This window comes from Marmota monax, unplaced genomic scaffold (genome assembly GCF_021218885.2).
Source record: "Marmota monax isolate L192 unplaced genomic scaffold, Marmota_monax_Labrador192_F-V1.1 WCK01_AAM20220418_F8-fsc00023, whole genome shotgun sequence".
NCBI lineage: Eukaryota > Metazoa > Chordata > Mammalia > Rodentia > Sciuridae > Marmota > Marmota monax.
Window position 1 is genome coordinate 2,822,035 of NW_026692907.1, and position 13,546 is coordinate 2,835,580.

The 13,546-nt window shown below is 35.6% G+C and overlaps 1 protein-coding gene across 7 annotated transcripts in view; it reads right to left on the bottom strand.

The window, feature by feature from the left end:
- Nucleotides 1–13,546, bottom strand: part of Ift25 (intraflagellar transport 25) — a 27,580-nt gene continuing 14,034 nt past the window's right edge. For all 7 annotated transcript variants that reach the window (XM_046450903.2, XM_058581489.1, XM_046450899.2 and 4 more), the window contains 4 exons: nt 6,330–6,436; nt 4,509–4,577; nt 1,754–1,797; nt 1–143 (listed from right to left, as the gene is read on the bottom strand). In XM_046450903.2, the coding sequence (XP_046306859.1) occupies nt 30–143; nt 1,754–1,797; nt 4,509–4,577; nt 6,330–6,436 (334 nt within the window). In that variant the 3' untranslated portion in view covers nt 1–29. The remainder of the gene's footprint in view (nt 144–1,753; nt 1,798–4,508; nt 4,578–6,329; nt 6,437–13,546) is intronic.

The window sequence follows — 13,546 nt, forward strand, 5'->3', positions numbered from 1 at the left end:
AATCATGCAAGAGTATTTTATTATAATTACTAAGAATGATTTGAGACTACTAGTCCCTCTGCAGAAACACAATGCACAGATATAAAATGATCAAAGGCTTTTGTAATTATGAATCTCAAGTAAGTACAGTAGCCATCATGAACCTGTAGAAGAAAAATCAATATGGATACTTTTAGTAATTGTTAACAAACAGCAGAAGAAAGGGTATGATGCAAGAGTGATATTCTAAATACATAACAATATGCAAGATATAATATTCAGAAGGTAACCCAGCCACATATAACGGTTGTTCTGGGGTGTAGCAGTTTTGAAAGTAGTCTTCATGAAAACAGATTTCCCTTGGTTAATGATGCCTCAGAATATACTACCCTATAGCATAACTATACTTTTATATTTGAATAGATTTTCTGGAAAGCACTTTGGCAAATATGTAAAAAGCTATAAAAATGTTTGTACCCTTATACCTAGTAATTCCATTCCATGAAATTTAATCTTAGAAAATAATCAAAAAGGTGAAGGTCATGATAGCAAGAACATGTATAAAATGTCTCCTGTATATTACTTGTAATGACAGCAGGAGAAAAAAGAAAATTAGTTTAAATGAATGCAAGTAGCAAATGTTATCTTAAAATTGAAATTATGAAGCTTGTGAAATAACATTAAGTTAAAAAGATAAAACAAAATTGTACAATATTATTATAACTATGTGATGCATATGGTCAACAACTAGAAGAGAATAAGTGTAGTAAATCTCTTGTGACAGAGTAATAAAATTATGGGTAATTTCCAGCCTCTAATTCCCCCTTACTACTTTCTGAATTTTCTATAATCCTGCCCTAATCTACAATGAATCCAGAAACAAACTATCAAGACAGCAAGGGCTCACTAATCTTAACCCACTAGGTAAAGAGGGAGAACAGGAAGGTAAAATTCAGCAAAAATAATCATTTTTGTCGTCCTCTCCTCCACCTTCTCAATTATCAGGCCAATTTTGGTGGAAGAAAGAGACTAATGTATTCAAAAACTTCCCACAGAATCTCAATTTCATAGCAGCTCCTAGCAAGATATGAAGACATAAACTTAATGGATAAGGTACCTTTAGAGAAACCTTATTTAAACAAACCTTAGTTAAACAAATACTACCATCTAAAAAAATACACATTCGGTTGTTTTACTTTTGTGTTTGTCTAAACCAAGGCCTGAAAACCTAGCAGGAACACAGGAACTCCTGACGAGGCAGCAGTTCCCTCATCAAAGGGCATTCATTCCACTTGACAAGCAAAGCCCAGTGGAATGTTGTTGAAAAATACTGGTTCTCTTTCCACTTCATCTCTCTTTGGCTTATTTGTTGCTGATCCTATGCTCCAGTTCCTTTTATCTGAATCTCCCTTGTCCTTTCATGCTTAAATTAACATCCAGTTTTGACATCTCAACCTTTTTTTGATTCCTGTTCTAAATGGCCTACAGAATCACATGAAAGAAAGCCAAGTAGAACTATCAAATACTTCCAAATAAATAAATGAGCAGAATAAAACAAAAAAAAATTCTGCTTTATCTTTGCTTTCACCCTTCCTTATAATATATTTAGCTTATAATACTGTTGAGAATAACCTCTCTAATGGTTGATGAGGTACAGAACCTATAATACCATAAGGATATTTATTAATTCTAGGACTAGGGAGATAGATTTAAAAATTAAAAACATTGTGCTTACTAAAGATGATATTTATCTAAACAAAGTATATTCACTTACCAAAATTTCTTCATTTTGAAGCTGCCCCTCTGTGTGTACAAAATCTAAAAAATAAATTTAACAGAAATGAGTTAAGGTTCAAAATATATAAGGATAACTCCTGAAATTTATGTACAACAAAATATGATTATCTTGGGCTGGGGTTGTGGCTCAGTGGTAGAGCGCTTGCCTAGCATGTGTGAGGCACTGGGTTTGTTTCTCAGCATCACACAAAACAAATAAAGGTTCATCAACATCTAAAAAATATATTAAAAATATGATTATCCTGTAAACCATAAGTTAAAATTGAATTTAAAGGAATTGTCAGTGCTTGGGTGTTGAAATCTGATATAAAAATAGAGACGTTTGATATAAAAGTTTAAAAAACTATATGAGCTATAAAATATCTCTAGGGAGTATAAACAAAAGATAACACAAATGTAAATTTATTATAAAGGAATGTAAAGCAAGGACCAGATAAAATGTGAAAATGTCTCCTGACAAGAATTATTTCATCACACTCAGGGATAACAACTAGAGCTTCGTTGCTCAGAGTAAATTCTCACTATGATGTAGAATTATGAGGCTGGTGAAGTGATCTTTTCTGGTATTCAAGTATAAAAAAACCTTTACTTGTATAATAGGATAGATTATTTATTTGGTCATGAGTTAATCACATCAAACATTTTTTTTTGAAACATTGACAACTTAATTGATATAGTAATATTTACTGGCATTAATTTTATTTCTATCAAAATAATTAATGTATGTAATTTTAAAAGACACAGAGTATGAGGGCAGTCTCTAGGAAGAAAAATTATGTGTGACTTCTGCTTCTTGATGAAAAACTGTAAATCACCCCCCTCCATTTGCCCTCATTCTCTTCCAATCATACTCCCTAGCAGTAATGTTTTCAACTCTTTAAGCTGTTCTTCCTGGATTATGATTATATTCCCTTTCTTTTTATATCAATTTTTTTAATTGACTTTACATTATAGTCAGTGAAAATTTAGGTTTCTTAAACCAAGAATCCTTTCTTCTTCCTGCTGCAACTTCTACCTCCTCCCATCCCCTCAGTTTTGAAATCAATATTTGATAGTTATATTATTATATCCATATAAATGTTACTGAGTACTGAGATAAGTAATACATTATGATCACATTTTCTTTCTTATACATCTCCATTAAAAATTAATTACAACCCCTTCTTTTTAAAAAAATATTTATTTTTTAGTTGAGTTGGACACAGTACCTTTGTTTTATTTATTTATTTTTATGTGGTGCTGAAGATTGAACCCAGGGTCTCACACGTGCTAGGCAAGTGCTCTACCGCTGAGCTGCAACCCCAGCCCCTGATAATCCCTTCTTTATTTGCTTAGCTTCTTTTTTTTTCAGTTATGAAAAACTGGAAAATCTCAAAATGAAATGAAGAGAGAAAATAATATTTGCTATATATACCTACTATCTAGATTTTTTAATTACTAACATTTCAGCATTATTGACTTAATTTAAAAAAATTTTTTTAGTTGTAGATGAACATAATAATTTTTAAAAAATTTTTATTTTTTAGTTTTAAATGGATCTTTTATTGTTGATGTATTTATATGCAGTGCTGAGGATAGAACCCAGGACCGCACACGTCAGGCAAGTGCTCTACCACTGAGCCAAAACTCCAGCCCCCCCCCAATATCTTTATTTTATTTATTTATTTTTATGTGGTGCCGGGGATCAAATCCAGTGCCTCACACATGTGAGGTAAGCACTCTACCACTGAGCCACAGTCCCAGCCCTACATTATTTTTGTTACATTATTTTAAAGTTAGCCTAAGATATCATGACATTCCACCTCTAAATACGTGATTATCCATCTCTCTCCCTCGTTTTTTTTTTTTTTTTTTTGGTGCCAGAGATTGAACCCAGGTGTGCTTTACCACTTTTTTTTATATTTATTTTGAGACGATACTGGCTAGTAATCTTTGACTGTCTTTTGTTACATTTGACTAAATCATTTGAAAACTGTGTGCATTTTCTGACTGGTACACTTCAAAAAGAACAACAGGGGGGCTGGGGATGTGGCTCAAGCAGTAGCGCGATCGCCTGGCATGTGTGCGGCCTGGGTTCGATCCTCAGCACCACATACAGAAACAAAGATGTTGTGTCTGCTGAAAAACTAAAAAATAAATATTAAAAAATTCTCTCTCTCTCTCTAAAAAAAAAAAAAAAAAAAGTTATTTGCTTTCTCCTCTATTAAAATATACATCTTACATTTGCTTTAGTTTCCTGAGTTTTGTTTAATTTTTTTGTTGTTGTTCTTGTAAATTTGCTTCATTTTATTCCTTTATTATTATTCTCATAGTATTTGGGAAAGGAAAAGAGATAGCACATGAAGGCAATGTTTTTGTTTAATTGGAGGCTACCGATTTTGTTGATGATATTTATTGTTCAACTTTAATATGCCAACCACTAGTTCACAAAAGCCTTTAAATGATTGGTATCCTCTCTCTTTTTTCTGATAAGGATTCTGAAATTCAGAAAAATTCATTGTTATATAACAAGCCAGGTTTTTCGGTCTTAATTGTGTACAAGAATCAACAAAGTCATATGGAAAAAAATAAAAATGAAAATAGAAATGACCCATAATCCCATAAAAAATAAATAAAACAATCATTATGGTCACCTATTATTCAGCAAAATGCAGTTGGAGTGGAAAAGTAGAGTCAGAGGACAATTATCTACTCTCTTGTGTTCAGAACAATGCTGGTAAACAAGCACATACCCCTTTCAATCCATTGCTCAAAATCGACAGGCTCTTTAGATTTGGTCTTTTCAATCTTCAAGGTCCGCACTGACATTGTAAATAAACAAAATGTTAATTACCTTTCTGACTCTATGTTGTTTTCTCTATATTTCTTTTTCCCTCTGCCAGAGACTGACATGCATTGGTAGAACTAGAGTATTAGGATCAGAAATACCATGTTCTGGAAGTTATCCATTCTGTTTTTCTATATATCCCCACGGTAAAATGTGGTCTTTCCTTTTTTTTTTTTTAATAGTACTGGGGATTGAACCTAAGGCTACTCTACTACTGAGCCATATCTCTAACCCTTTTTTTTTTTTTTTTTATCTTGAAACCGTTTCTGAGGCTGTCCTTGAACTTGTGCTACTCCTGCTTCTGTCCCCCTGCCTTCCCCGAGTCTCTGGCATACAGGCGTGCACCTCAGTGCCACAGAACTGGGCTGTGTCATGGTGATCTTATAATGTTTATAACTGTAAAACATAAAGCTAGTGGAACTGTTTTGAATTTGATCATCATCCAGAATTATTTTATATATTGATGATAACATTTGGTGGTCTTGGTCATAAACATTTATGAAGAACCTATTATGAGTACAGGCAATTTTTTATTGTCTTGTGACTACAGTCTTAAGGGAAAAGTATTACTAATCTATTCTACTGATGAGGATGTAAGCTTAGGGAAGCAAGGTAAGGTGTTTAATGAGAAAGAACAAGTAAGGAGCAGAACTGAAATTCAACCTCAAGGACTGTCTGACTCCAGAGCCTATGCAATTAATGGCAGAGGAAAGACTGAGCCATGCATTTTCCTTCTGCACTGTGTTCCCTTCCCTGTCTTCACCTAGTCTCTGCCACTCTAGATCCATTCCTCCTCTTCTCTATCTTGTCCTGTGCCTTGAATGGCTGACCCCTGTGGACTAGTCTCCTGGACTTACCCATTGGCTTCTGAGTGGAGTTGGCCAGTGGAGGCACCAGGAGTGGACAAAGGGCTGTAAGAAGTAAGATCAGGCTATTCTCTCTCCACTTCCTCTCTGCTTTGGTGTCAGGTGTTGGACAACAGTCAAGTCCCTTCATGATCATAGCTCCTGCTGGGCAGGATCTGGCTCTCACTGGGGTGAGATAACATTATCTCCTTGCCTTGTCCCAGGGAAATAATGGTCTCCTGCTGTAGCTAGTTTCTGAGGGCCTCATCATCCCTTGTTTATTCCCTTAGCCCAGGACATACTTTCATAAGTGGACCCATCAATAAAACCTCTTATTTGAAACATCTGGGATGTGTTTTGTTTCCTGCCATGATTTTGTCTGATATACTCTATCCCTAAATAAACACACAGGATTAGAAGAATGTTTCAATGGGAGATTCTGTTCCTAAATTCCCAGAAAATGTCATTATTAATAGAAGAATCAACACCATTCAATGTGAAAAAATCAGGGTTATTGAATTTTCAGCAAGAATTTGATAGAGAACTCCAGGATGAAGGAATCTTGGGAAAAAAGATGTCATGGAAACTAGCATTCTGGCAAGTCAGCTTCTTATGTTCATAATAGGGTCTTTTGCCAAAGACTTTCATGTCGTAAATTGCATGGAAATTATTATGTGCTTTGGAAGGGTTTCAAATTTGCAATTTAAAGAGGTTAGTTGTGCTGAAGGCAGTTAACCCAGAATCCCTACCCTCCCATTCCAACAATAAAACTGGATTCCACACTGTGAAGAAAAACTAGGGTTTTGCCAAAAGTTTACATATATGTCCTCTGCTTATGGAAAAATTAAAGGATGGTGAAAATTAATGTATGATTTGCTTACCTAAGTAACTTTGGATTATAAGTTTTTCAACCTTTACATGTTTGTGAAAACATATAATGAACTCCTGGGGAAACATTCCTGTGGTGGTCCAAAATGTTTCTGGATTCCTGTCGTTAATTTGAAAGAAAAAGAAAAATAGCTAAATATAAAAGTTAAATCATAAAGTTCTCATGATAAGTATTATAAAAATGACTATGGGATTATGATAATCCATTTCTGTTAATTCTGCCTCTAATCTCTCCCCAAGTTTAATAATTCTTTGCTACCACCAGATATTCTCTTCTAAAACACAGGAATAGAACTGATATCACTCCTGTCTAAAAGCCTTCAGTGGTCCCTCACTGCCAATAAATTTAAACTCCTTAGTATGACATTTAAGACTGTACAGTCTGGTTTCATAATTAAAGGACATTATCCTCCATCACTACATCACCATCAATCACTATAGTCACTCTGGGCCACTTAAAATTCTGCAAACACATCATGCAGGCTCTTGTTTCCACATAGCAGTTCCTGAGATTCTCTTTACCCAAAAAGTCTTTCTTCCCTTGCAAAAGTTTATTCACTTTTGGGCCCAATCTCTCTAACCCCAACAAACTGGAATCACTTCCTCCTTTCTTTGCACTTCCCTGACACTCAGCAGCCCATTTATGCACTGACACTTATCTCTTATGTTTTTATGGCTCCTACAAGATGATGAGCTCTTTGAACCCAAACACTTCCCACTACTCATCTTCATATCCCTAGCAACTGTTAAATAGTTAAACCACAGTATGTGTTTGCTGAAAAAAAAATTAAATATGCAGCTTTAAGTTGTACAGATGTGTGTTTGAAATAGTATATGTGGTACTGACGACAGAAGTAATAATTTCAACAATGTAAACCTTTTTCTTTTATGGAGGCAAAATTTATATACAATGAAATTTACCTTATAACTTCATAAGATTTTGTTTTTTGCTTTTTATGATGCTGGAGATCAAACCCAGGGCCTTGCATATGCTAGGCAACTACTCTACATGAATTACATCCCCAGGCCATTTAATGAGTTTTGATAAATGTATATGCTTATGTAACTGATCCCAGGATAACCAATACCCCCATCAAGATATAGAACATTCTCATGACTCCAGAAACTTTCCTTCCAGACAATCCCTACTTCCCTCAATTATTACTTTGACTTTTATCACCATGACCTATTCTGCAATGTATGTATGTGTATACACACATGTATATATACATACACACATACATATGTGTGTATATATACATATATATTCATATATATATGTAGTGCATTTTTTTTTAACTGCTGGGGATTGAATCCAGGGATACTCTATCACTGAGCTACATACAGTCCTATTTTATTATTTGCTTACTTACTTATTTTGCATTACTGGCAACTGAACCCAGGAGAGTTTTACACTAAGTTACATCTCTAGTCCTTTATCTATCTATCTATCTATTTATAAGCCAGGTCTCACTAAGTTGCCAAGGCTGATCTTTTATTTTTTCTTTTCTTTTTTTTTTAATTTTTATTTTTTATTAGTTGCTCGAGACAATACAATGATCTTGACATATCATACATTTGACTCAAATGGGGTATGAATTCTCATGCCAAGGCTGATCTTGAACTTATGATCCTCCTGTCTCAGCCACCCAAGTCACTGTGATGACAAAAAATTGAGACAGGATCACACTAAATTGCTCAGGCTAGCCTGAACTTGCAATCCTCCTTACTCAGTTACCTAATAGCTGGGATTACAGGCATGTACTACCACACTTGACTTGTTCATTCTTTTGTTTGATATTTGGATTGCTTCCAGTTTTTTAATGTTATAATAAATAAAGCTACTATAAACATTCTTACACAAGTGTCTTTGTAGACAAAGTCATTACTAAGAGTGGCTTTGTAGGATGATAAGGTAGAGTTATATTTAACTTTATAAAAACTGCCAAATTTCCAAAGTGGTTGCACTATTATATACTCTTACCAGCAATGTTAAGAGAGTTCTACTTGCTCCACACCCTTTGTCAACATTTGCTGTTATCAGTCTTTTTAATTTAACCATTCTAGTAAATGTGAAATGGTCTCCTATTGTTTTAATTTGCATTTTCCTGATAACTATAATGCTAAGCCCCTTTTTCATGCATGTTAGTCGCTCATCTATTTTCTTTTGTTAAGTGTCTCTTAAATATTTTGTCATATTTTTATGAAGCTGTTTGTATTTTTATTATATACCTGTAGCAGTCCTTTGGTATGTATGTGTGTGTGTGTGTGTGTATATATATATATATTTTTTTTTTTTTTTCCCCAAATGAATATTTTCTCCCAGTCCATGATTTGCCTTGTTTTTTTTCTTTTTCTTTTTGGTACCAAGGGTTTGATTCCAGGGGTACTTAATCATTGAGCCACATCCCTAGCCCTTTTTATTTTTTATTTTGAAACAGGATCTTGCTAAGTAGCTTAGGACCTTGCTGAGTTGCAGAGACTGGCTTTGAACTTGTATCCTCCTTCCTCAGCCTGCCGAGTTGCTAGAATCACAGGCATGCAATGGCTTGCCTTTTCATCTTCTTAATCATGGCTTTCAATAAGCAGAAATTTCATTACTGACAAAGTCCAGTTTTGTTACTTTTTTTCTTTCTTTCCTTCTTTATGTTTAAAAAAATTTTTTTTCTTTTGTATTTACATGTGGTGCTAGGGACCGAACCCAGTTTCTCATGCATGCTGAGCAAGCTCTCTACCACTGAGTTACATGACCAGCCCCATTTTTTAATTTTATGCTTAGTAATTTTTGTGTCATCCCCTTCCCAAAAGAAATATTTGTCTACTGCAATGTCGCAAAGTTCTTTCTTATGAGGTCCATGATCCATCCTGAATTAATTTTTGTGCTCAGTATAGGATAATGGTCACAGTTTATTTTTACCTATGTTTACTCTGTTGCTCAAGCACCATTTGTTAAAAAGGCTTTCTTTTTCTTATTGGAACTCATAGTGTCTTTCTCCAAAATAAAACATATTCTGTCAAAAATATAACCTAAATAACCTGATGCTGTGGGTCTGTTTTGGGCTCTCTATTCTATTTCACTGGTCTAATATTATAAATATATTACACTGCTTTGATTATTGTGAATTGGTTATTCTATGTCCTGAAATCAGATAAAGTAAGTAAGTGCTTTAACTTTCTTCTTTTTCAAGATGATTTTGACTAGTCCAGGTCTTTGTATTTCCAGATATGTTTCAGAAAAAAATTTGTTAGTGTTTATGTAAAAGTATACCGAGATTTTTAATTTGGATTGTACAGATTCTACATTAATTTAGAAAAAAGCTGGCATTTTAACAATATTAAGTTTTCTAATTATGCACATAGTATATATTTTCATTTATTTAGCTCTTTATTATATTAAAAGTTTTGTCAACAATATCTTATAAACTTCATTGTGAAGGTCTTGTGTGTCTTATTAAATTTATTCTAAACTATTTTATGTTTTAAACGCTATTTTAAGTAGATTTTTTGGGAGGAGGGACGGGTACCAGATATTGAACCAAGATTTATAAAATGATGTTTTAAAATAAAATTTAGGTAAATTCAATCCCAAATTAGAACTAATCCAGATATCTATCACTGACAAATGGATAAATAAATCTGCTTTATCCATGCAATTGAATATTATTTGACAATAAAAAGAAATTGTTCTGAGATATGATCTACCACATGGATGAAGCCTGAAAACATGAAAAGTGAAAGAAGCTAGTCAAAAGGCCATATATGTATGATTCCATTTATATGAAAAGTCTGAATCAGTAACATCTACAGAAATAAGGTAGATTAATAATGGTTACCTAGGACTGGTGGGGATGGATAAATACAGGGTGACTGCTAATGAATGCAAGGCTTCTTCTGGGGGTGATGAAATGTTCTAACATGGATCGTGGAAATGGTTGCGTAACTCTGAATATGTGGGAAATACTAAATTGTAGACTCTAAATGGGTGAATTATACAGCATATGAATATATAAATAAAGGGTATTTTTTTGGGGGGGATACCAGGGATTGAACCCAGGGGTGCTTAACCACTGAGCCTCATCCCCAGCCCTTTTTTATATTTTATTTAGAGGCAGAATCTCATTAAGTTATTTAGGGTTTTGCTAAGTTGCTGAGGCTGGCTTTGAACTTGTGATCCTCCTGCCTCAGGCTCCCAGGGATTACAGATGTGCGCCACCATGCCTGGTATATGTCAATAAAGTTGTTACAAAAAAAGGGTTAGGTCTCCTATCTAATAATTCTGATTTTTAAATTCTATATTTAATAATTTATAATTTCCTTTTTACTTATAACTATATGGTTTAAAATTTTATCTATTTAAATAATTTAGTGAATTTAATTGTCCTAGTTTTTCCTTCAGTGCTTTCAATAAACATGACCAATATAATAATTCTACATATTATTATATAGATGCACTTGGACTTTAAAATGACATAATTGCATCCTCATAATTAGGTATAAGGAAATTGTCAAAGTAGTAGTTTTCTTTTTCTCTTTCTTTTCCCAGCACCATGTATTGAACCCAGGGGCATTCAACCACTGAACCACATCTCCAGTCCCTGCTCCACACACGCCCCACCCTGTTTTGTTTTTTTTTTTTTTTAATTTTTTTTAGTTGTAGATGAACAAATAACTTTATTTTGTTTATTTATTTTTATGTGTGCCTCACTCATGCGAGGCAAGCACTCAACTGCTGAGCCACAACCTCACCCCCCTTTTTTTGGTATTTTATTTAGAGACAGGGTTTCACTGAGTTGCCTAGCACCTCACTTTTGCCAAGGCTGGCTTTGAACTCGCGATCCTCCCTCCTCAGCCTCCTGAGCCACTGAGATTACAGGCACGCGTGGGCCCTGCCTGGCAATAGTTTTCTGTTGAATAAGGATTGACTGCTAACAACTGTTTCACATCTATTATCTCATGTGATTTGTTGTTGTTGTTGTTGTTTTAATAACTCTGAGGAAGGCAGAAAAGGTGGTGTTATCTCTATTTTTTAGATTGGAAATGGAGGCCCAAAGGCTGAAATATATGTCATCCTTAAAAAAAAAAAAGAGGGAGAGTAAAACACCAGATCTCTGAATGCCCCTTTCTTTTCCAAAGAACTTAGCCAAGTTAAGGGAACAATGACAGCAATCTGGGCTGGATGTCCAGATAAATATTATCATGAAGGACACTGGCTTTCTCTGTTATATGCTTGGAATTAGGGCAAGTTAGTATTATGTATGGAAAGTTGCTTTCTTGCACACATGTCAGGATAGCTGCTCCTTGGGATGATGAGCATACAAGGAACAAACTAAACAATTTAATGATTGTCAATGTTTCTGTAGCTTAATTTATAAAATTCTTCTCCCTACAGTAACTGGTATGGATCAGAGCACTGTCTAAAGGGAAGTGCTCATTTGCCACCTCCTGACAAAATACCATGACAGATAGGAGGCACTGTTCTCAGGCAAGGCACCAGAGGTACCGAGTGAAGCAGAGGTATACCTGTCCAGCCTGTCACCTCTGGATTCTCAGGCAAAGTTATCTGTCAATCATTTCTATTGGACTTCCCTGTAAGCATTTTTTTTTTTTTAAGAGGAGGAAAAGTTTATTTTGGCTTATGATTTAAGAGGTTCAGACCATGGTCAGCGAGCTCCATTGCTCTGGGCTTAAGGTAAGGTAGACCATCACAGGAGAAGGGCATGGGGGAGGAAAATTCCTCAGCTCAAGGCCCAGGGTGACCAGGAAACAGAGAGAGAGGGAGGAGCCAGGGACAAAAATGTATAATCCTCAAACCACATCCCTAGTAACCTACCTCCTCTAGCCACACCACACCTGCCTTCAGCTAACCAGTAACTGAAGTTACCCAGTAAAGAAGTACTTTCAGATTAGTAATCCATCAAATGAATTAACCCACGGATTATGTTACAGTTCTTATAATCTAATCATTTCAACTCTTGTATTAACATACGAGTTTGGGGGATAGCTCATCCAAACCTCAACATTCCACCTCTGGGTCCCCAAAACTCATGTCCATTTCATAATGCAAAATGCATGTGGTCCATTTTCAAGAGTCCCCATAGTCTTAACAGCTCCAGTTTTGCCCAAAAGTCCAAGTCCAAAGTCTCATCTGAGGCCAAGGCAAACTTTTGATTATGAGCCCCTGTAAAGATCAAAGGCAAGTTGCATATATCTAATATATATTGTCACACAGTAAGCATTCCCATTCCAAAAGGAAGAAATGGGGGCATAGAAAAAAGTGATGGGCCCAACACAAGACCAAAATCCAGCTAGGAAAACAAGTCCTGTAGCTCTATGTTCTGTATTCAGTGCACATAACGGCAAAATATGATCTTCAAAGGGCTTGTGCAACTCCACCCCTATGGCCTTGCCAGTTGCAGTCCAAATGGCCTTTCTCTTAAGCTGGCTCTGTCCACAGCTAGCCTCTTTCCCCAGCAGATGTTCCATGTTGTTGGCATCTCTTAATCCAGAGTGTCTGCAGTGCATCTTTGGCTTCCTTCTCAGAGCCTCGTGCATTGATATTTCAGGGGCTGCCTGCAGGGATTCTGACCTGCTGCACTTTCCCTGGCCTTCCAGGCCTTTCTCTGAAATTTCAGTGTAAACTTCCGGTATCCCTTAATTCCAGTGTCCTGCATCCATGCAGAATTAGCACCATGTGAATGATGCTGAGGTCTGAAGTCAGCTCAAGCTGTAGCCTGGCCCCCTTAGTCCATTCCCTTAGATCATTACTGCTGTGACCTCTGAATGCCTGGACAATCAAACACAGTGAAATGAATCCTGGGGAAACTTCTTTCTAGGCAACCCTATGTAAGCATAGGTCCAAAGTCTCTCAAACAAGTTTTCACTTCTACACCCTTGAGCCTGCAATGGGTGTTGTTTTGCTGACTCCTGAGATGCCCTCAGGGTATCTTTCCTTTGTCTCAGCAAAGTACTTAACTTCTCTTTATTGATGACCATCTTTACAGTAAATTCCTTGGCCCCAATTTTACCTGCGCTTCTTTGACCAACAAAGTTTTCCAAATCTCTCTGCTTCCAATTTTCACAGTAAACCTAGCTAAAATCTGCCAGCAACACCCAGGCCAACCAGGCCTGAATGCTATGCTTCCTTGAAATTTCTTCCACCAGATTATTAGTCCATTACCTTTAAATTCACCTTCACAGAAGGTGTCAGGGC